General features: G+C 32.5%; 1 protein-coding gene across 3 annotated transcripts in view; it reads right to left on the bottom strand.

The window, feature by feature from the left end:
- LOC124370011 (ubiquitin carboxyl-terminal hydrolase 32) overlaps window positions 1-21991 on the bottom strand; it is a 142720-nt gene that overhangs the window by 98749 nt on the left and 21980 nt on the right. For all 3 annotated transcript variants that reach the window (XM_046828286.1, XM_046828285.1, XM_046828287.1), the window contains exons 4-6: window positions 6302-6423; window positions 3549-3714; window positions 1698-1937 (exon numbers count right to left, since the gene is read on the bottom strand). In XM_046828286.1, the coding sequence (XP_046684242.1) occupies window positions 1698-1937; window positions 3549-3714; window positions 6302-6423 (528 nt within the window). The remainder of the gene's footprint in view (window positions 1-1697; window positions 1938-3548; window positions 3715-6301; window positions 6424-21991) is intronic.

Raw genomic sequence — 21991 nt, forward strand, 5'->3', positions numbered from 1 at the left:
AATCAAAACTACAACTCATATTCAAATCAATTTCAATTTGAAATTAACAATAATGTGTCAAAATAGTTTTACCGTTATTTAGTTTTATTTTATATAATACATATTTTCGCAACCCTGTTACTCATTACTGGTTAATAAAAGTTACACCCGATGTTGTAACTGAATTCTTGGTGGATTAATAACCTAATTGGCACACGTATTAATTTTGATTCGCGTATTAATTGTGAACTTTGTAGCTACCATTCCTCCTACCGAGTAACATCTCGCGCGCCTTGTCTGTAAGTAAAATTTATATTTTCGTATTATAAATTAGCCTTTTCATGCGAGATCTAATTTTGAATGTGATATAAAGTAAAGTTGTAAATAGTAAAGTAACTTACCTTGTTTATGTTTTATTTCGCAGATTAATATTGATAATAGTGTGGTGATGTCCTTCTAACGAGACCATGTTGTCATGAATCCTAAGTTGTCATGACAAATGGCTAATACCGTTGTGATTTTGTTTTAGGCGAGTTCAAACCGAGTCTCTGATTTTAACTTTGAGTCTCTGATTTTTAACTTCGAGTCTCTGATTACAACTTTGAGTGCTTTTAGACATCTAATCTACTAATCTTCAATTTTTCGGACTACAGCTGCAATGTCAAGCCAAGATGTTTTCGCCCGCGCTTGTGAGTCGACATCAACGTGAAGGGAAGTCAATTTAAAAGTTTTACAATTATTAAGTTTGTATGCAAAATTCCCATAGAACATTGGAACCATTAGGCCCACACCCATATCATTTAGTTCTTTATCACTCTATTTGGCAGCAACATAGCAATACATTATTTTATTTTTATCATCTAGAAGTTGTCACAATTAAACATATAGGTAAACTTTTAAAATCGAATATTCATTACTACGACCTCAGCGGTATCCAACCCTATGTGTTTCGTCCATTCAGTACATAGTCTTTATTCTCTGATTATATACACCGATTTAAGGTTGCTCAAACGGTTTTCATTAGCCCTTTAAGATTGTCCCAGAAGACAGGAAAAATATTTATCATTCCACAAGGAATGTTTGGCAATCAAAGTAAAAGTTTGGGCTATCTTGAAAACATGATGAAGATAATGACATGAATCTTTTACAGTATGGATTTAAGAGTAAAGATAATGACATGAATCTTTTACAATATGGATTTAAGAGTAAAGATAATGACATGAATCTTTTACAGTATGGATTTAAGAGTAAAGATAATGACATGAATCTTTTACAATATGGATTTAAGAGTAAAGATAATGACATGAATCTTTTACAGTATGGATTTAAGAGTAAAGATAATGACATGAATCTTTTACAATATGGATTTAAGAGTAAAGATAATGACATGAATCTTTTACAGTATGGATTTAAGAGTAAAGATAATGACATGAATCTTTTACAATATGGATTTAAGAGTAAAGATAATGACATGAATCTTTTACAGTATGGATTTAAGAGTAAAGAGAATGACATGTTTTTTTATTCATAAATAAATTATCACATTCATAAAACGGATTGAAATTATTGCGGGGTCCTTTTTTGAAATTGGATGGTTCAAAACCAATATTTCAATTAGAAACCAAAATTTGATTTTGCGAACCACCACAAGACTTTCTGTTAGACAACACCTCTGAAGCAGGAAGCAGAAGATTTTACATCGTGACAATGCTACTCACACTTCTGCCTCTCAGCCATAGGGCCGCGCGTGGCTGCCGATATTCCACAGGCCATCTCCTTGAAGTCTATGTGGTTGTCTCTGTTCTCGTCGAAGGCTGCGAACACGCCGGTGCACACGCTCAGAGGTACCGGCGGACTGATCAGTGGTCTCAACGTCTCCAGGTCCAGCTTGCCGGTGCGGGACTCTCCTTTCAACACCCAGTATCGCTTCTCCAACTCGATTATGTCTCTCTCTTCCACTGCAATATACACCATCTCCACTTAGACATTTTGTACAATCTTAAAGAAGCAGAGTGGAACAGTAACAAATGCATAGGTCAATACAATAGATTATTGCAGTTAATTTTTATATTATCTCTGATCAATTTTAATGAGTTAAGAGTATTTCGTAAATATATTAAATTGCTTTAATAATGTTGAGGTATTGTTAAGGTTTTAAAAACTCATTTGTTAAATGTGACGATTTTTACAGTGGAAGCCACAAATAGTCTGCAAAGTCAGAGCCACAAGTACAAATTATTTGTATACCATATTTTAGAGCTCCTAAAATGAAACGTTGAAAGTAGCACCACAAAAAATACCAACACATATAACAGAATTGATGAATAAGAGATAAACAATTTTTGAGATTAAAAAATTTTGTAATTCTATTACCATCTTCACAACGGCTTTATACTTGTGATCTTAAGCAATCTAACACCACAGTACGCAGACTATGAAGTCTGCCACAGTCAATGTGTTAAAGTATACAGCCCAGAAGGAACAATATGTTTACAATTTGACTTTGCAGTTCAAATGTTGACCAATGATTAGTTTTTTAAATGTTGTTTCACTGTTTTGTATTACTTTATGAACACATATGGTGAATGTTTTAAGTCTGCTTTAGATTTACATGTAGTTAATACATATAGACAATAGACAATGGATTTTTATTTCTTAGTCAATACAGAGTGTACATAGAGAATTTTCAGATTTAATATAAAGTCATAAGGTCATCACTAAAACTTTTTTTAGATAGCACAAAGTTACTCAGTTCTTAATATAAAGATTCTGTAAGAAGTTTAAAACATTGTTCACTATAAACTACTATTACAGTTTAAAATAATAAAGAAAAGCCCTATTTTATATGAAAGGGTCATCAAAAAATTCATTTACTGAATAGTATTTCATTAACAAAGTATTTTTTATTTCTTTTAAAAACCTTTTGCTGGACACCAATTCTTTGTTGCATTTCAATATTTTATTTATTATTTTACAAATAATGTAATTTATGGATTGTTCAAATTCGGAAGAGCTATGTTGTTTTATCTGTATCAAATTATGTCTGGTATTATGTTTATTGGTGTTAGTATCGCAAAAAAAATTATTTTTATGTTTTGTGTAATATTTGCATAACTCATACATGTATAAACGCGCTAAAGTCATGATTTTTGAATCCTGGAAAAGCTTCCTGCAAGGATCAGTGGGGATTTTTTATTAACAATTCTTACAGCTCTTTTTTGTATTAAGAATATTCTGTTAAAACTTACTAAAGTTGTTCCTCCCCAGATTCCTATACCATAGTTTACCTCAAACAAAGCAAAATACACTTTTCTCAATACTTCAAAACTAACGGTGTTTGATAATGTTTTTAATGAAAAACTAATTGTATTAAGCTTTTTTGAAATTTGTTCAACATGGCATGAAAAGTTCAAACTAGTGTCAATATGAACACCCAAAAATTTAGCATTAGTTGACTCAAAAATGTTGGCATCAGTGCTATTTATGGTTAATCTTCCAAATTTGATTATGTTTGTTTTATTTTTATTTGGCTTGAATGCACATAAACACATAATATGACGAGTACTGACGGTGAGTGACTCCGGCCAGAGTCTGGTAGAAGGTCGGTGTCTCGAGCTCGTTACTGATGGTTACCGCGCAGGGCTCACACAGCAGCCACCGACTTAGAGATGTGGCGTCAGGGTAGTCTCTCAGCCACTCTCCAAATTCCTCCAAGGTCACCCGATCTTTTCCTCTCTGTACAACCAGAATCCAATCAGTCAGGACCATCAACAAAAATTTGTCACTGACCGTCAATAGTGTCATACAGACTGATCTGATCCACAAATGAATCGAGAATATAGAATTTACTCAAATTAAAGATATTTACAGATCGTGAATTGAATAAAGACACTGATGTAGAGATGCACAGGAGTATGAGACAGCTGCTATTATTAAGGACTGAACAATTACAACAGTAGGTACCTTCTATATGAATGGTATGGTATAGATGAATGGTATAAATCAAATGTTCTGTTGTTGAATTTAGAAAAACCCAAAATATGGTTTTCTCCTTAAGACTTCAAGCTGATTGTAATGATAATGTGGTTAATTTATTAGGTATCACTCTGCATTCAAAGTTGACCTGGCATTCTCATATAAATAATGTATGTAAAAGATTGAGCAGGGTCATATATCTCTTGTACCATTTGAGGCACTGTGTAGATAAACACTATCTTAGAATGGTTTACTTTGCCCTGTTTCAGGGTGTAATTACATATGGTTTATTATTATGGGGTAACTGTAGCATTATAAATGAACTACGGATTATTCAAAAGAAAGCAGTCAGAATTCTCAACAACGTCCATTGTCTTGACACTTCTTTATTTTTAGTAAAATACTAACTGCTGTAAATCTATACATTCTATCTTGTCTACTTTTTGCAAAAAATAATGTTAATAATTATGTCCTCAATGAGCATGTTCACTCTTATGCTACTAGAAATTCTCACAAAATTCATGTACCTTTTGCTAGGTAAAGTAAAACTAAATTCTCTTATGAAATTTAGGAATATTTTATACAATTGGCTGTTGAACAATCCTTTTTACAAAACTGACGAGTTCTTTAAAAGTGATGTATCTAGTCTAGTCTTCCAAAGTTAGTCTCTAGGTAGTTGTATCTGTATGTTAATTGCTTTTATTTGTATGTATCTGTATGACGTAGCCTATTGTACAAATATGTATTTAATGGCCAAATATATGACTTATGACTTATAGTTGCACCCAGAATACGAGCACAACTAACGTTATCAATTACTGGCTCTTAAATATTTTGTGTTAGCCTTTAATATAATGCAAGAACAGAACACAACTACAAAGTAAATAAATGCATGAAAGGCTGTGGTTTGTTACGTGTTCGTTAGATTAAAGTCACGGACTACGAAACAACATAACATAAGACTCCTCATATACGTTGTAATATTTAGTTTGAACAGTTTAAATTGTCTGACCGATCGTCAAGTGCGAGGAAGTCATTCAGATAAATAGTTGATTGGAGAACTGACGGGATTTCCATCCATTGTCCAACCAATGCCGCTCTGACAACGAAAACTGATGTGCATGGTTGATTCGGTCAGCTTCATTGAGGCAACCTTGGATCAACCGGCATGAGATGGAGCTTATGAACATATGTCGATCTTCATTCACAATTTCACAAACCACACTGCGTACAATACGATGTTTCGAGATTAATCAGTGAGCTGTCAAACTATATCTTGGTTGACAAATTCATGGAACGAACAAATTGTTTTTGTAATTTTCCTGGTTTACAAGAAGCCAGTTTTTCCGTTAAATTCCCAGCTTATTCCCGGTTTTCCCAGTCAGGTGGCCATGCTGTGTTATGTCTGTTTATTCCGGTGATTATGCGGATGGTAATTCCAAAATGTAGGAGACTTACATCACCACAATTATCTAGTTAATGGACATCTAAATAGTTAAATCAATTAATTATTAGTTAATATTTAATAATTACACTATTATTAAATATTTTTCATTGGTTTTTAGAACATTCTCTCAGTATATAATATGAATAAGTCAAAAGAGATGTTATAATAAAAATGTGTCAAATTTACAGATTATCGACACCTGTATGAAGTTACGTTGTTCATGTGTGAAGTCAAGAATCATGTCATGAATCAAGATATAGTACATTTAACGAAGAGAGCAACAAAACAATATGATGATTTTAGAAATATTGTGATGTCTTATATTATCAGCTGACCACACAAAAATATAAAAAATCTAAAACAATCTACTAACAGCTCACTGCCATACAATTAGCATACTGAGAAAATAAACACAACCTTAATTACAGTTATCAGACAAAATATTTTTAAAACTATGTATCTGTAAAAATATTTTTTTCTAGGCTTTGGGGTAAAGCCTAGTTAATTTTACAAGAATAAGAGACCGATAACCTACAGATACAAATCTGACTATTATGTATAATTAAGGATTTTAAAACTTTGCTGATTTACCTTTACCTTACTTAACATTTATTTTAAGCTTTTTAGCTTTATCTCTAACTGAGATTAAATCATACTTATGTATACTAAACCAAAGGGCTAAATAGTGCTCAATCTAGTTTCTGAACACCCTGTATATGTATATATTTCAAGTATACTCTTGAACATATTTCATAATATATCAATAAAAATAAAATGTAGAGGATGTATTCCTTAAAATATAGGCACTTTGCAAATCCCTTTCAAATTGCCTACTATTTTTGCCTTATGTTATCAGATGGTCACCAAAGGATTAAAAACTGAACAGTATAGAAAGCCTACCTCATTGAACAAGGCACCAATGGAATCAGGGATGTAGCTGCTCTCACAGACCTGGAGGTACTTTTGGAACTCCTCTTTGAGAATGTACGTCCCACTCTCATTGGAGTAGAGCCCGAATAAAACTGAAAAAAACCATCAAATGTTACAAGTCAATACTTTACTGTAAACAGAACATTAAAAAAAAGTAATAGTGGTTAGATAAGTAGTAATAGTGGGCAATAAAAGTAGGAATTAGAGAAACTGTAAAAGACACCTGCCATTGTTAAATAAGATATCACCTTGTGTAATAAAAATTTGTTTTTAACACTACAAAGAGTAATCAACAATCAACTCTTAAGAAGTATTAAATGTCCTGTTAACAAGTGGGATTATGGAGGAGAACTTGAAGGCAGCTGACTTATCGAGAATCATTTCCTAAAGATTGCAGAAAATTTAGATTGCTACAGCTAGGAATCGAATCCGAGTTGAACTTTCACTCTTCCTGACTCCTACAGCTAGGAATCGAATCCGAGTTGGACATTCACTCTTCCTGACTCCTACAGCTAGGAATCGAATCCGAGTTGGACATTCACTCTTCCTGACTCATACAGCTAGGTATTGAAACCAAGTTGGACATTCACTCTTCCTGACATCTATAGCTAGGTATCGAAACCGAGTAGGACATTCACTCTTCCTGACTCCTGTAGATACAGAAGAAATGCTCTACGTCACAAAAAATCTAAAATAAAATGTCCTAAATCTGGGATTAAATTCCTACGTTTCTAATTAAAAGTTATCAATAGACAAAAAATGAACAACAACAAAACCCAGATTGTAACTTTAAAATTTGGACAAAATTATTGCAATTCTAGAATAATTTCTAGGTCTTTTTATTGATTAAAAATTAAGCTTTACTGATAACAATGGTTACATTGCGGAAAAAAAATAAATTCAGCTTGTTTTGCGCTAAAAGTAGTATCAAACTGAATAGATTTTGACATATTAAAAACTGTTTACTTTGCTAATTTTCATAGCATTATGGTATATGGGCTGGCAGTCTAGGGTGGTACAACTTCAGAACATTTTAACAAAATATTTAGAATTCAAAAACAGTGGTTTCTTTTTTAAACTGCAAATCTATAATAAATGCTCAAAAATATGACCAAGCACATATATTTTTGAGATCTGTAAATTTACTTTTTAAAATAAAAAATATTCCTTTTTATGTTTAGAAAATGTATGTAACACTAGAAGACATTTTATGGCTTTTCTAAACCACACCACATCAAAATCTGAACATTGCTATTTTATATGGCTTGTAAAGTTATGAATAGAATTTTAAAAGTAAATATAATACTTAAATCTAAAACATCATTTATCAATAAAATAACCATTAATATATAATACCTATTACATAAGAGTTGTTACACTAAGTTTTTAGAATGAGATAAATTAAGTGAACTATCTCATTATTATTTTATTATCTATCCCAATTCATTGAACAACTACCTTTCATAAGTTTACAGTTTCTGCCTGTCGATTGTGGAATGCTTTACCTATAAACATCAGAGCTATGGATAAGCGCGCTCGTTTAGGGGCAGAGGTCAGGGCCTTGATGCTCGGGGCTCAGGGGGTATAGCTTTGGAACGTGGTATTTAGGGCAATTGAATGCATGTTGAATGAATGCGTGTGTGTCTTATTATAGTATTGTAAATATGTATAAAGTTACATTAATTATAGATGTTTTTTCTTTAAAGATTCATTTAATATATAATGTAAATAAATAATTTATTTTTAGTTGTACATGTATACAGTATTTTTTTTTTTCACAATCATAAACATAAGAGACGAGTTTACTGTTGGAACTTTTTTTTACTTGCACATTGCACTGACTTTTATAATAAATACATTGAGTAAAATTATTTAAAAATCTATTTTTGTACCACAGTTTTGAAACCATTGGAGATAGAGACAAACTTTAAATGTAGAAAATGTTTATTTTTTAAAGACCTTTCTAATTATGTACACACAACCTAGGTTGCTATTTGATTTTTTTAGATTGGGGCTGTTAAGTATTTCAAAATTCTATGTATTTTTTAAATGTATAAATTTTGGGGTAGGGTGGCATTTGATGATATTTTTCGATAAGCCGTCTCATCATTAGTTTTGAATAAAAATATTGTCTCTCTACATTTGTGCAGGTAGTTGCGATAAATTTACCCACAAACCCCTGATTTTTTTACGTTTTGGTGTACCCTGTACATAAGCAGCAAGATAGGTTCAAACTTTTTGCATCAAAATAATCAGTGAAGAAATACCTTTAAAATGAGGTATAACTCAACATACCTTTACATTTGAAAATTTTCCAAAAACCACCCCTACCCCCCAAAAACTACCCTTTTGGGGAGTTTTAGAGATTTTAAAATAATTTCTCCAAATTCCTTGGGGTGGAAATAGGGGGGTTTAAGTTGTTACAAATAATTTACCTCGTTTGGTTTGGCCGCTATACATACTGTACGGGTGGTCTGCCTCACCCTGTATATATGTTGTTTAATTTATTACGAGGTTAAGTGGTAGAGAGGACTTTATAGTCCTAACTTCGCCTCTAATAAAGACATTTTTCATATTGTTTAATTTCATTACTGCCTAGAGTGCAGTTTCAGATTAGGCAAGTAAGAAAGTTTGGGTTGACCGTATTAATTAGTACTATACTTTTATTGATTAATTTTATGTTATAAGTCCATGTTGTTTACTGCTAATATGGTACTTTGTGCGTGTTTCATTGTATCTGTTACTTTCATTTGTGTATAATGTTATATTGTCAACGTTAACTTATACTACATATTTTACTATTTGTATGACAGTTCCTGATGTACTTTAGCATGTACCAAATAGAAAATAAAATACTGATTCTAGTGAATGTGCAGAAAGTCTGTCTTTAGTGACTTCAAGTAGCCTGAGCTAAGTAAAACCATGAAATCACAATCGAAAAACAGTCTGGCATGCCTAGGAGTAGTGGATCAATAAACTTTTTCCCTGAATTTGCATTGGAGGCAATTTTTGGCATTTTATCTCTGGGGACAAAATTCCAGAAAAGAGTAAACTCAAGTACTACTACAGTTTTTACCACAAACAAATTATATGGATACTTCCATATTCAAAAAAATTAAGTAACTGGACATTGTTTATACAGTCAATGGTAAAGTAAAGTTTATGCTTCAATTACAAGTTTAGACTTAACACTTCCAGTGTCAACATTCTATTTTTAATTCTCAGAAAAAAGTTATTCAAAACTCAAAAATTAAACTTATTAGCAACAAAACTATGTCCTTTTATTCACTTGTTATAGTGTATAAGACTGAATCTGTTACACAATCAATGAGGTAAAAAATGACTAAATAGACAAGCAGTGGACAACATTATGTTGTCAGATGGCAGTGTTATTGTTTGTTTATTAATAAACTATAAACACAAAACGGCAATGATGTCAAGCCTATATAGCACCTGAACGCCTGTAAAAATGTTAAATTTTGAAATTGTCTAAGCATATTAAGATTTTAGAACAAAACTTATCTGTGTTTAATACCAATCAATGTTTATAAGCATGTTTAAAAAGGATTAAATGTTTATAAGTACTCAGCTTGGACAACAAAATTAATGTTTAATATAAGTAAAAATTACCTATGGCACTGGAAGAGTTAAGTGACCATATCCTACTGGAAACAACTCTTAAGTGGCTGGAGAAAGTCAGAAAATCCCCGGACCAAAGGAACTATATTTTCTACATGGATGGCTCATGAATTTGGATTGATTCAGGACTGGGTTTTTAGAGCCAATACACAATACTCTGAAGATTTGAACTCAACAGCCACTGTCTTTCAGATGAAGTCAGACCTACAAAGATTCGTACTCATTTAAGTACAGCAAAGGAATGCAGAAAATCCAAGTTCTGTTATCCTATCAAACAGGTTTAAAGACTTTACAAGCTAGGCTGCCACCAACGCTAAATAAAATGCCAAACAATAATCAGGTGGAACTGGTATAGGCCATGAGGGCATTTATAGAAACGAGGAGGCAGGCTCAATGGCAAGAAAGAGGATCGAATTCCCTATTAATAGGTTTGGAACCTCTAAGTGGTGTCCTTATAGTTTCAGATAGAGTTGTAAAGAGGAAGGGTAGTTAACCTTATTATGATAGAACACTGATTTTTCCTTAAGTCTCATGGGGAAAGGATCTTCCTTAAGGCTATGGATCTATACAAAAATATTCCAGAAGACCCTCAATGAGTGATTCAAAGGTCTGTGGATTAACAATGAAAAGAGCCAGTGGAACACATCTGGCTGGACTGCCCAGCCATCTAAAAACATCAGCAGAAGTGGGTTGGATAATTTTTCCTAAACCAATGGACATGAGAGAGGGCATACCCTCCAAAGTTAACAGAATGTTTCAACTGAATGGATATTGATAGTTTTAGGTGAGAACGTATGATCAACAGTGTTCTAGAGTACAAAGCATGCTTTCTTCAGAAGAAACATATCTGCTTTTTTCATGAATTTCTAAAACTTTGTTCACTGTTTTAACCCTTTAAGCGTCTATCATCAATATTTTTGACGACTCAGACTTTCACTAAACGTCATCATCAAAAGTTTTGATGATAAGCACTCATGTCTTAAAACTCACTTTGCTGATGCTAATACTGATCAAATCGTATTATAACCCATACAGTTCGAAAGTCCACAAGTTTCTCGTTATGTTTAGTGATCTTTTGATTTCTCATACTCTGTACCAAACATTAGTCTACATCATTTTCATCAGCTGTTGTTTCCAGCGAAGTGCGCAAGCATTTTTTGTTGTTGCTCAGATACGAATGTGTGAATTTCGCTGTTTACAGTCTAGTTTGTCCTTGTTTTTGTTTCAATTCGTTTTTATGAAGTTACTAATTGTTATAAATAATATTATTGCATGTAAATATTAGTTACGTTTTTCATAAAAGATAATCACTATTTCGACTTTCCTCTATGTACGTAAATATTATGAATTGCTATAAAAAATGACAGCAATGTATATTTCTATGTTCATGGCACAATTTGCTACAAGTAGGCTATTCTAAATGTTGTGTTGATACTATATTTAGTATAATACAAAAAGTAAGAACATTGTTATATCAATGTGTCATATAACTACGGCGAGTAAGAAAAAAATCCAAACGCGTACTTATTCATACAATTTTTTTATCATTAATATAAACAGTTCAAAATTATACATTTCTGTCTTTAGGACAAAATTTCTACAATTTGGCTTTTCTACAATAAATTTTGAATATATATAATATTTCAAATACATGTGCATACTTTATTGCAATTTTGTTTTTATTTTTATATTTTGTTTAACTTATTTTAATTTTTAAACCAAGAAATTGTTTCTTCTAACTTCATAGTTACACAGTCTGAAACACAGTTCTTTGGAAAAAAAATGTTTTATATAAAACTTTATATTTAAGTTACTATTTAGATTTATTATAAATTTTACAAGGATAGTCTGCAAAACCTTACCAAAACAGGTATGGATTTTACAAAATATGACGGACGCTTGGAGGGTTAAAATTGAGTTTGTTCTGGATCTTAGTTCTGCTAATTTTAATGAAACCAAATTTATTAATGAAAAAGGTTGGCACCAAAAACCAGTCCTTTTAATAATAATCGTAATGTTAATGGTTGAAAAAATGTTTAAATCTTTGGGGTAAACTGATAGTCACAAGTAAACACCATTAGACTTATCACAATATACAGGGTATACTATAAAATAGCCCCCATTTTCCTACTTGTGTATAAAGGAAGTTTGGCATGGAGTTTCCCAGCTACGAACTTGACTTTATCGAAAATGGTACATTAGGACCCTGTAGCGTTTTTAAAGCTACATTGATTTATTTTTTTAATTAAAACTTAAATTAAATTAAAATTTTGGGATCGAAATATTGGGACTTAATTTTAGATTAGATTGTGAAATGTCAGGGTAAAATCGAACATGTAATCCTTTGGCAAGTTAGCACTGGTAGTTTTAAATTGTTAGGAAGGCAGGTTGACTGCCTTGAATTGATTAGAACTTGTCTTATTGTGAGTATTGTTCTCCTGGTTTGATACAGCTGGACCAATGAGAGAGCTCCACAGATGTCTTGGAAAGGGAAGTATTTAAGCGCCCGCTCATAATTTTCGCCCTTCTTTTGGTTATTTTCGTGAGTAAAGTTAATTGCAGTGCGCCGTATTTCTTAAATTTTTTTTCCGCGAGTGATTTTGAGGTAAGCACCAAATTTATTGTACGTTTTATTGAAAAAGTCTTCTTGATCTGATATTAAATTAATTTTGTTGTCTTTTTTTATAGGAAAAAATTAAATTCATAGAAACTACAAAGCAATCTGAATAACTTATTCTCGAAGAACAATAGAGCATAATAGAATCATACAAGTTACATTTGGTTCATGCTTGCAAGAGAAGTGAATTAAAATTGAACTTTGTTAATAACTTTAATTGAGATTTGAAAAAGTAGTAATTTATTAATATTTAACTGGAACTGTTTATTGTGAATTATTAATTGAAAATTAATTGAACTTTATAATTGTTAGAGAGAGAGAGAGTTGTAATCTGAATTGCAGAGACTTGAAAGTTAAGGTTCAAACAGTGTAAAGAGAAGTTGAAATTTTATTTTGTATTTTGAGTGAACTTAGAAGTGAACATTTTTATTTTAATTATTTCCAAGTGGTATTTCATTTTATTTTAAAACTTTATTATTTTATTTTAGAAGAAAGCTCTGATTTTTAGTTTGATAATTTGATTAATATTTTTATTTCTTGCCAAAGGAATTTTTAAATTTACTAAAAGGTTTGTCAATTCTTTGTGGAAAATAGAGTGATAAAAATTCTGAAACGTTGAACTTATTAATTTGCCAGTGAAAAATAAATCCATTGTTTTCATTTAGAACTGCGATTTTTATTTTAGACAAACCAGATAATATTTAATAGTTAACAATTTTAGTAATACATTGTACTTAATATTCACTAGGATCTTTACTAATCAAAAAATATTTTATATCGTCTTGGATGTATTATTGATGATTTATATATTAATACTCTGGAATATTAAGATCAACAATCCAAGTCGTTATATTGACTGCGCCACTCTGCTTGTAAAGTATCCAGTGAATTTTTAATAAACTTATACAAACTGTTATAAAATTTGTTAGAAAACTTTGGCAAGAACTTGTGTTGTCTAGTTAAGTTGTGATAGTTAAGTTAAATTTATTTAACCTAAAATGGCTCTCAAAGTGGACTTTTTAAGTAAGGACGAATTAATTTATGAACTGTGGTTCCGTGGTGTGGAAACAATTACTGATAGCACTGTAGATAAACTTAGAAAGTTATTGAGACAGGTAGTAGGTCTCAACATTATTGGCAATAAGCTAAATTTGTCTAGTAAAGTAAGTGGCAATGAGGAATATAAACAGTGTGCTGCTATGTATGAAGTGTTAGTTCTTCGAGTGGAAAAGGCAATAAATGGTTCTAATAATTTGGAAATTTTGTGGTGCCAGGTAAAAATTGCTCATTGGATAAGGCGAATGAACAACCTGAAAGGTCTATTCAAATTAACGGATAACTTGATCAAAGAGATTGATAGAATGTCTGAGGGTTTAGTAGCTCAGGAAGAGTCATTGAAATCAGTAGAATTGGATGAACAATTATGTAGCGAAATAGAACGCCGGCTATCAGAATCTAACCTGGAGACGGAAAATGAAAGTGTAGCACTTGATAATATTACGAAAGGACCAATACCCGTTAATATGTGTAATGATGTTTTCGTACCTGAGAATCGTTCAATTGTATATAATAAGTTACCTAACCCACTTGAAAGGTATCTTAGAATGTTCAAGGTAACGGACGGGTTAAAAGTAAATGAACTATTGGAGTTTTTAAAAGTTGTTAAAAAATTAAAAAACGAAACAAAATGTTCTGATCAAGAAATCTTGGAAATTTGCGTGTCTTATTGCCAAGGTCCATTATTGGCAAAAATTTTGGAAGCGAAAGAGTATGGACAACCCGTCAGTGTTGTTCATGAAAATTTGTTAACTACCTTTGTGCCCCTTTGTTATCGCGAGAAATTAAAATTTGAAAAGATCTATCGCCCCCAAAAATTTAATGAAAGCCTGAGTGGTTTTATACTGGATGTTAAGGAATGGGTTAGTATATTAGCCACATCAATGTCAGAGAGGGAAGTAGTAGATATTATTAAAACAGGGTTAAACCCAGACACCCGCAATAAAATTATATTTATGGGAAATCCTACTTCGCTCAAAGAGTTGGATGAAATCTGCATAAGGTGCCAAAATATTGAGTATGCGGATAAGTTGAGGATGGTTCAACAAGGCACCTCAAACCGGGAAAGTAGGCCTATAACTAATCACATTCAATTAGGCCATAACAATCAAGTTGTATGTTTTAAATGTAAGAAAATAGGACATTACGCTAGAGACTGTAGAACTTGGCATGGTAATGAGGTTAGTAATCAACCTAAATTGCCTGTTGAAAGGCCACCCCGTTTCTCCAATATTCCAAAAAACTTGTAAAAGGGGAGGGCTTAGAAAAAGGTAGCTTAGATTCTAACCCTTCCCGTAAACTGGACACTCAAAAAGATTTTAAATATAGTCCCCAACAAAAATCCGGACATATTAATCACATGTGGCAGAAACGCCATGAGGAAAGCCAAAGTACCTTGCCAAGTGTACTAGTAAATATAGAAAACAAAGTTAATGTGAAATTTTTGTTAGACACTGGAAGTACACTAAGTTTAATCAGTGCGAAACTTTATAATCATTTAAGGGAAGCGAATTTAGTTAACAAATTGTTAGAATCTAAGGTACAATGTGTTAGTGCTGGAAACCAAAAATTAAATGTACTAGGAGAATTAAATCTTAAAATTAAAATTGACAACTTATCCTGGAAGGTTAATCTAGTAGTAATTAAAAACTTATCACAATGTGGAATTTTAGGGGCTAATTTCATTAAATCAACTGGGTTGTTAATTGATTTAAAAAACAATGTGTGTAGATTCGATTTTAACTTGAACAAGTCAGTGCATTTAATTCAAAACACTAGTTCTAATGTGTTAAATATAAATCATAATTATAAGATAGGGAGTTCCGAAGCTACACAGCAAGTTTTAGAAATCATTGAAGAGTTTCCTGAAGTTTTTTCTGAACGTCTGGGGAAAACTCTTGATTTCGAGTACAAGATCCAATTAAAGGATGATGGTATAGTCAAACTGCGGCCTTATCCACTTAACCCTCTGAAGATGGTGAGAATGAAGGAAATCATCGGTGAGCTACAAGAACATGATGTTATCGAGCCAAGCCTAAGTGAGTACTCCAGTCCGGCCTTTTTGGTGGGAAAGGAACCGGGAAAAGAAAGGTTGGTGATAAATTATAAGGAATTAAATAATAAGATTGAGGCTGTAAATTTTCCAATTGGGGATCTCCATTCTTTATACCCGCATTTAAGTGGTCACCGCTATTTCAGCATCATAGACTTATCAAAAGCTTATCATCAAATTAGATTAGCTGATGAAAGCCAAAATTTGACAACTTTCTCTGTGCCATTCGGTAGTTATAAATTTAAAAGACTGCCATTTGGACTTCTTGTGGGCAGTGGCGTTTTAACTGCTTATTTAAATTCAGTGCTTGGACACTTAAAATTTAAATGTGTTTTAACATACTTAGATGATATTATAGTATACTCTAAGGGTTTAAATGAACATTATGCCCACTTAAGGGAAGTTTTACGCTGTTTGAGGAACCATAACCTGACAGCAAATGTTAATAAAGTTAAATTTTGTTACAAGGAAATAAATTTTCTGGGACACATTGTGAGTGAAAATAAATTGAAAATTGACCCAGAAAGAACTGTAAATATTCAACAGTGTAGGAGACCTAAAAACAAAAGGGACATTGCGCGGTTTATAGGAATGACGTCCTATTTTTCTAAATTTATTGAAAACTATGCGGACATAGCGGCTCCTCTGAACGCTATGAGGAAGAAATGTGCAGTCTTCCGGTGGACCGAAGAGTGTGAAAAATCGTTTGTACAGTTAAAGAATAAGATATCTAATCCCCCTGTGTTAGCTATTCCTGACTTTAATAAAGAGTTCACCTTGCAGTGTGATGCGAGTGACAGGGCAATAGGAGCTTGCTTATTGCAAGAAGATAACAATAAGAACTTAAAACCTGTGGCTTATTACTCGAGAAAATTTACTGAAAATGAAGAGAAACTAAGTACTTACCACAAGGAGGCTCTGGCAGTGGTGTGCTCAATAAACAAATTCAGGGAATTTCTCGAAGTAAGGAAGTTTAACTTGTACACTGATAACTCCGCACTTTCTTGGGTATTGAGCAACCACACTAAACTAGGGAAACTTGGTAGATGGGTGGAAACAATTTTATCAATTCCTTTCACTGTAAAGCACATTAAGGGGAGTGATAATGTGACTGCAGACTGTTTGTCACGGCTGTTTGATGACAATGATGAGGTTAATGGAGAGGTGTTGAAAGAACTGTCAAATAATTCTGCTGTAAATGTGTGTACAAATAGTGTAGTAAATGTAACTTGTAATGTAAATAACTTCTATCCTTTCTTACCCAAAGATTTAGAATTGGAACAGAATAAGGACAAATTTGTGCAAGAACAGTTAAAAAACATTAGTAGTGATGATGAGCGCAAAGGGTTTTTGGTAGAAAAAAGAATTTTATTTTATACAAATTCGAGATCTAAATCCCCTAAAATAGTTCTCCCCGAATCTATGTTTAAGGCGGTCTTTGATTATTATCATGATAGCCCAAGTGGGGGGCATTTTGGAGTTAATAAAACATTAAGGAAAATTACAGCGGTGTTTTACCATCCTAATCTGAATGAGTTTGTGAAGTCCAATGTAAAAAGGTGTTCTATTTGTCTTAGCAGTAAACCTACTAACTGGAGGGACCGTGGTGAACTGCATGTAAACATTTCGACACGTCCACTACAGAAAATCTACATGGATGTATTTGGACCTCTACCTAGATCTTCAAGACAGAATGAATACATCTTAATCATGGTGGACGACTTCACAAAGTACAATTGGATCGTACCTCTCAAGAAAGTAAATTCAGGTATGGTGTTGCAAGCTTTAGAGAGTAATATTTTTAAAAACTTTGGTTTGCCGGAAATTATTGTGAGCGACAACGCTACTTACTTCACCAGCGAGGAGTTAAGAGCAAATCTTTTCAAATGGGGTGTGAAATTAATCACTACAATCCCGTACAACCCCCAGGGTAACAAATCTGAAAGATATTTAAGAAACTTAAATTCAATTTTGACTTGCTTGTATAGCGATTGCAAAAGGAACTGGGACTCTGATTTAAGTAAAATTCAACAAGCAGTTAACTCGTGTGTGAATGACAGTACTGGGTATAGCGCATATTCTTTCATGTTTAATTTTAAACCTAACAATGAGTTGGATTTAAAGTGGAACTTGAAATCAATTTTTGAAAATTTAGTGCCAAAGGAAAAATGTCAAAAATATGCGGAGGCGTTGGAAAATTTAAATAAACAGTTTATTAAAAATTCGAAGTTAAGGCCCTATAATAGAAACCACCGAAAGTTTAAAATTAATGATGAAGTGTTTTGTAAAATACCTGGACACAGAAATAAATTGGATAGGAAATTTGACGGACCATACAAGATTGTGATTATAATCTCAGAGAACAGTTATATAATACAGCACACCAAGGACTTAAAAATTTTGAAAAGAGTGCATTTACAAGATTTGAGACCCGCTTAAGTGAAATTTAATTGGAACACTTGGACAGTTAAGAACAATTGGACAATTTTTTCTTTCAGCATAAAATTAAAAAAAAATCCCCATATTAAAATGTCATAATTGAGTAACCATAGGCCAAGTCAAGGTTTTGTGTTTTCTTTCAGGTATTAAAAGAAAAAGGGGATTTTTATGACATATAAATAAATATTTACATGAAGAGGATAATTTACATGGCCTCAGGACTTTAAAATTAAGAAATGTAGTATTTAATAATAGTGTCTACAACCATTATACTGTCTGATATTAGTATAAAGACATTATATTATTGATGTACTAACATTCCTTCTTGTGTGTCCAATTTCATGTTGTTATTTGTTTATAGTGAATGAATGAGAGAAAGAAATTCAGGTCAACCCCCCCCCCTTGTAATCCAATGTAAATAACGTGTTAGTAATTTAAAAAAAAGGGTCTTAAATATTTTAATAAAGTTTATGAAGGAAAGAATGAGCAATCTTTGAGTTGGATAAAAATTAAAATTTTTTGAAAACGAAACGAGACAAGCTCTGAAATTCCGACATAAATGGTGACAAAGGGGACTTATGTCATTGTAAGAGAGAATGTTCTGTTTATATGTGAAATGCTGTGGAGGTGAGAAACGGAACAGCACTGACACTCCACTAACACTGGTCACACGCTGCGGACCACGAGCGCGGCCCACCGGCGGTTCCAACAACGGGGATGGTGACCTACACTACACGACGGATCCAAGGGACGATACATACGACCGTGAAGACGAGCACTCACTGACTGAGGGAGCTGCTGTCCATACCTAGACGTCGACAGGAGGAGACCGGAAAGGACAAAATTCCTTGGACTGGAAAAGACTGACCTGTTGTAGATAGTAAAATTAGAATTGTGAGGGGAATAGGCTTCGCTATCTCGAGTTATTGACCTACATTCCTTTTATAACGGTCAATCTCTATTTGTTTAACTGTTCTGTCTGTTCTAAAAACATTGGTGGGTAACTAAATGATGTACGTATTAAAAACTTTTTTTTAAATTGCTAATTGGTGTTAAATTTTTATTATCAACTTCAGGGCCGTATTTAGAAGTAAAGGAGGGGGAGTAATGTAGCGTTTTTAAAGCTACATTGATTTATTTTTTTAATTAAAAACTAAATTAAATAAAAATTTTGGGATCGAAATATTGGGACTTAATTTTAGATTAGATTGTGAAATGTCAGGGTAAAATCGAACATGTAATCCTTTGGCAAGTTAGCACTGGTAGTTTTAAATTGTTAGGAAGGCAGGTTGACTGCCTTGAATTGATTAGAACTTGTCTTATTGTGAGTATTGTTCTCCTGGTTTGATACAGCTGGACCAATGAGAGAGCTCCACGGATGTCCTGCAAAGGTGATTGGAAAGGGAAGTATTTAAGCGCCCGCTCATAATTTTCGCCCTTCTTTGGGTTATTTTCGTGAGTAAAGTTAATTGCAGTGCGCCGTATTTCTTAAATTTTTTTTTCCGCGAGTGATTTTGAGGTAAGCACCAAATTTATTGTACGTTTTATTGAAAAAGTCTTCTTGATCTGATATTAAATTAATTTTGTTGTCTTTTTTTATAGGAAAAAAATAAATTCATAGAAACTACAGAGCAATCTGAATAACTTATTCTCGAAGAACAATAGAGCATAATAGAATCATACAAGTTACATTTGGTTCATGCTTGCAAGAGAAGTGAATTAAAATTGAACTTTGTTAATAACTTTAATTGAGATTTGAAAAAGTAGTAATTTATTAATATTTAACTGGAACTGTTTATTGTGAATTATTAATTGAAAATTAATTGAACTTTATAATTGTTAGAGAGAGAGAGTTGTAATCTGAATTGCAGAGACTTGAAAGTTAAGGTTCAAATAGTGTAAAGAGAAGTTGAAATTTTATTTTGTATTTTGAGTGAACTTAGAAGTGAACATTTTTATTTTAATTATTTCCAAGTGGTATTTCATTTTATTTTAAAACTTTATTATTTTATTTTAGAAGAGAGCTCTGATTTTTAGTTTGATAATTTGATTAATATTTTTATTTCTTGCCAAAGGAATTTTTAAATTTACTAAAAGGTTTGTCAATTCTTTGTGGAAAATAGAGTGATAAAAATTCTGAAACGTTGAAATTATTAATTTGCCAGTTAAAAATAAATCCATTGTTTTCATTTAGAACTGTGATTTTTATTTTAGACAAACCAGATAATATTTAATAGTTAACAATTTTAGTAATACATTGTACTTAATATTCACTAGGATCTTTACTAATCAAAAAATATTTTATATCGTCTTGGATGTATTATTGATGATTTATATATTAATACTCTGGAATATTAAGATCAACAATCCAAGTCGTTATATTGACTGCGCCACTCTGCTTGTAAAGTATCCAGTGAATTTTTAATAAACTTATACAAACTGTTATAAACTTTGTTAGAAAACTTTGGCAAGAACTTGTGTTGTCTAGTTAAGTTGTGATAGTTAAGTTAAATTTATTTAACATAAATTGGCTCTCAAAGTGGACTTTTTAAGTAAGGACGAATTAATTTATGAACTGTGGTTCCGTGGTGTGGAAACAATTACTGATAGCACTGTAGATAAACTTAGAAAGTTATTGAGACAGGTAGTAGGTCTCAACATTATTGGCAATAAGCTAAATTTGTCTAGTAAAGTAAGTGGCAATGAGGAATATAAACAGTGTGCTGCTATGTGTGAAGTGTTAGTTCTTCGAGTGGAAAAGGCAATAAATGGTTCTAATAATTTTGAAATTTTGCGGTGCCAGGTAAAAATTGCTCATTGGATAAGGCGAATTAACAACCTGAAAGGTCTATTCAAATTAACGGATAACTTGATCAAAGAGATTGATAGAATGTCTGAGGGTTTAGTAGCTCAGGAAGAGTCATTGAAATCAGTAGAATTGGATGAACAATTATGTAGCGAATTAGAACGCCGGCTATCAGAATCTAACCTGGAGACGGAAAATGAAAGTGTAGCACTTGAAAATATTACGAAAGGACCAAAACCCGTTAATATGTGTAATGATGTTTTCGTACCTGAGAATCGTTCAATTGTATATAATAAGTTACCTAACCCACTTGAAAGGTATCTTAGAATGTTCAAGGTAACGGACGGGTTAAAAGTAAATGAACTATTGGAGTTTTTAAAAGTTGTTAAAAAATTAAAAAACGAAACAAAATGTTCTGATCAAGAAATCTTGGAAATTTGCGTGTCTTATTGCCAAGGTCCATTATTGGCAAAAATTTTGGAAGCGAAAGAGTATGGACAACCCGTCAGTGTTGTTCATGAAAATTTGTTAACTACCTTTGTGCCCCTTTGTTATCGCGAGAAATTAAAATTTGAAAAGATCTATCGCCCCCAAAAATTTAATGAAAGCCTGAGTGGTTTTATACTGGATGTTAAGGAATGGGTTAGTATATTAGCCACATCAATGTCAGAGAGGGAAGTAGTAGATATTATTAAAACAGGTTTAAACCCAGACACCCGCAATAAAATGATATTTATGGGAAATCCTACTTCGCTCAAAGAGTTGGATGAAATCTGCATAAGGTGCCAAAATATTGAGTATGCGGATAAGTTGAGGATGGTTCAACAAGGCACCTCAAACCGAGAAAGTAGGCCTATAACTAATCACATTCAATTAGGCCATAACAATCAAGTTTTATGTTTGAAATGTAAGAAAATAGGACATTACGCTAGAGACTGTAGAACTTGGCATGGTAATGAGGTTAGTAATCAACCTAAATTGCCTGTTGAAAGGCCACCCCGTTTCTCCAATATTCCAAAAAACTTGTAAAAGGGGAGGGCTTAGAAAAAG

The sequence above is a fragment of the Homalodisca vitripennis genome, chromosome X (assembly GCF_021130785.1).
Source record: "Homalodisca vitripennis isolate AUS2020 chromosome X, UT_GWSS_2.1, whole genome shotgun sequence".
NCBI lineage: Eukaryota > Metazoa > Arthropoda > Insecta > Hemiptera > Cicadellidae > Homalodisca > Homalodisca vitripennis.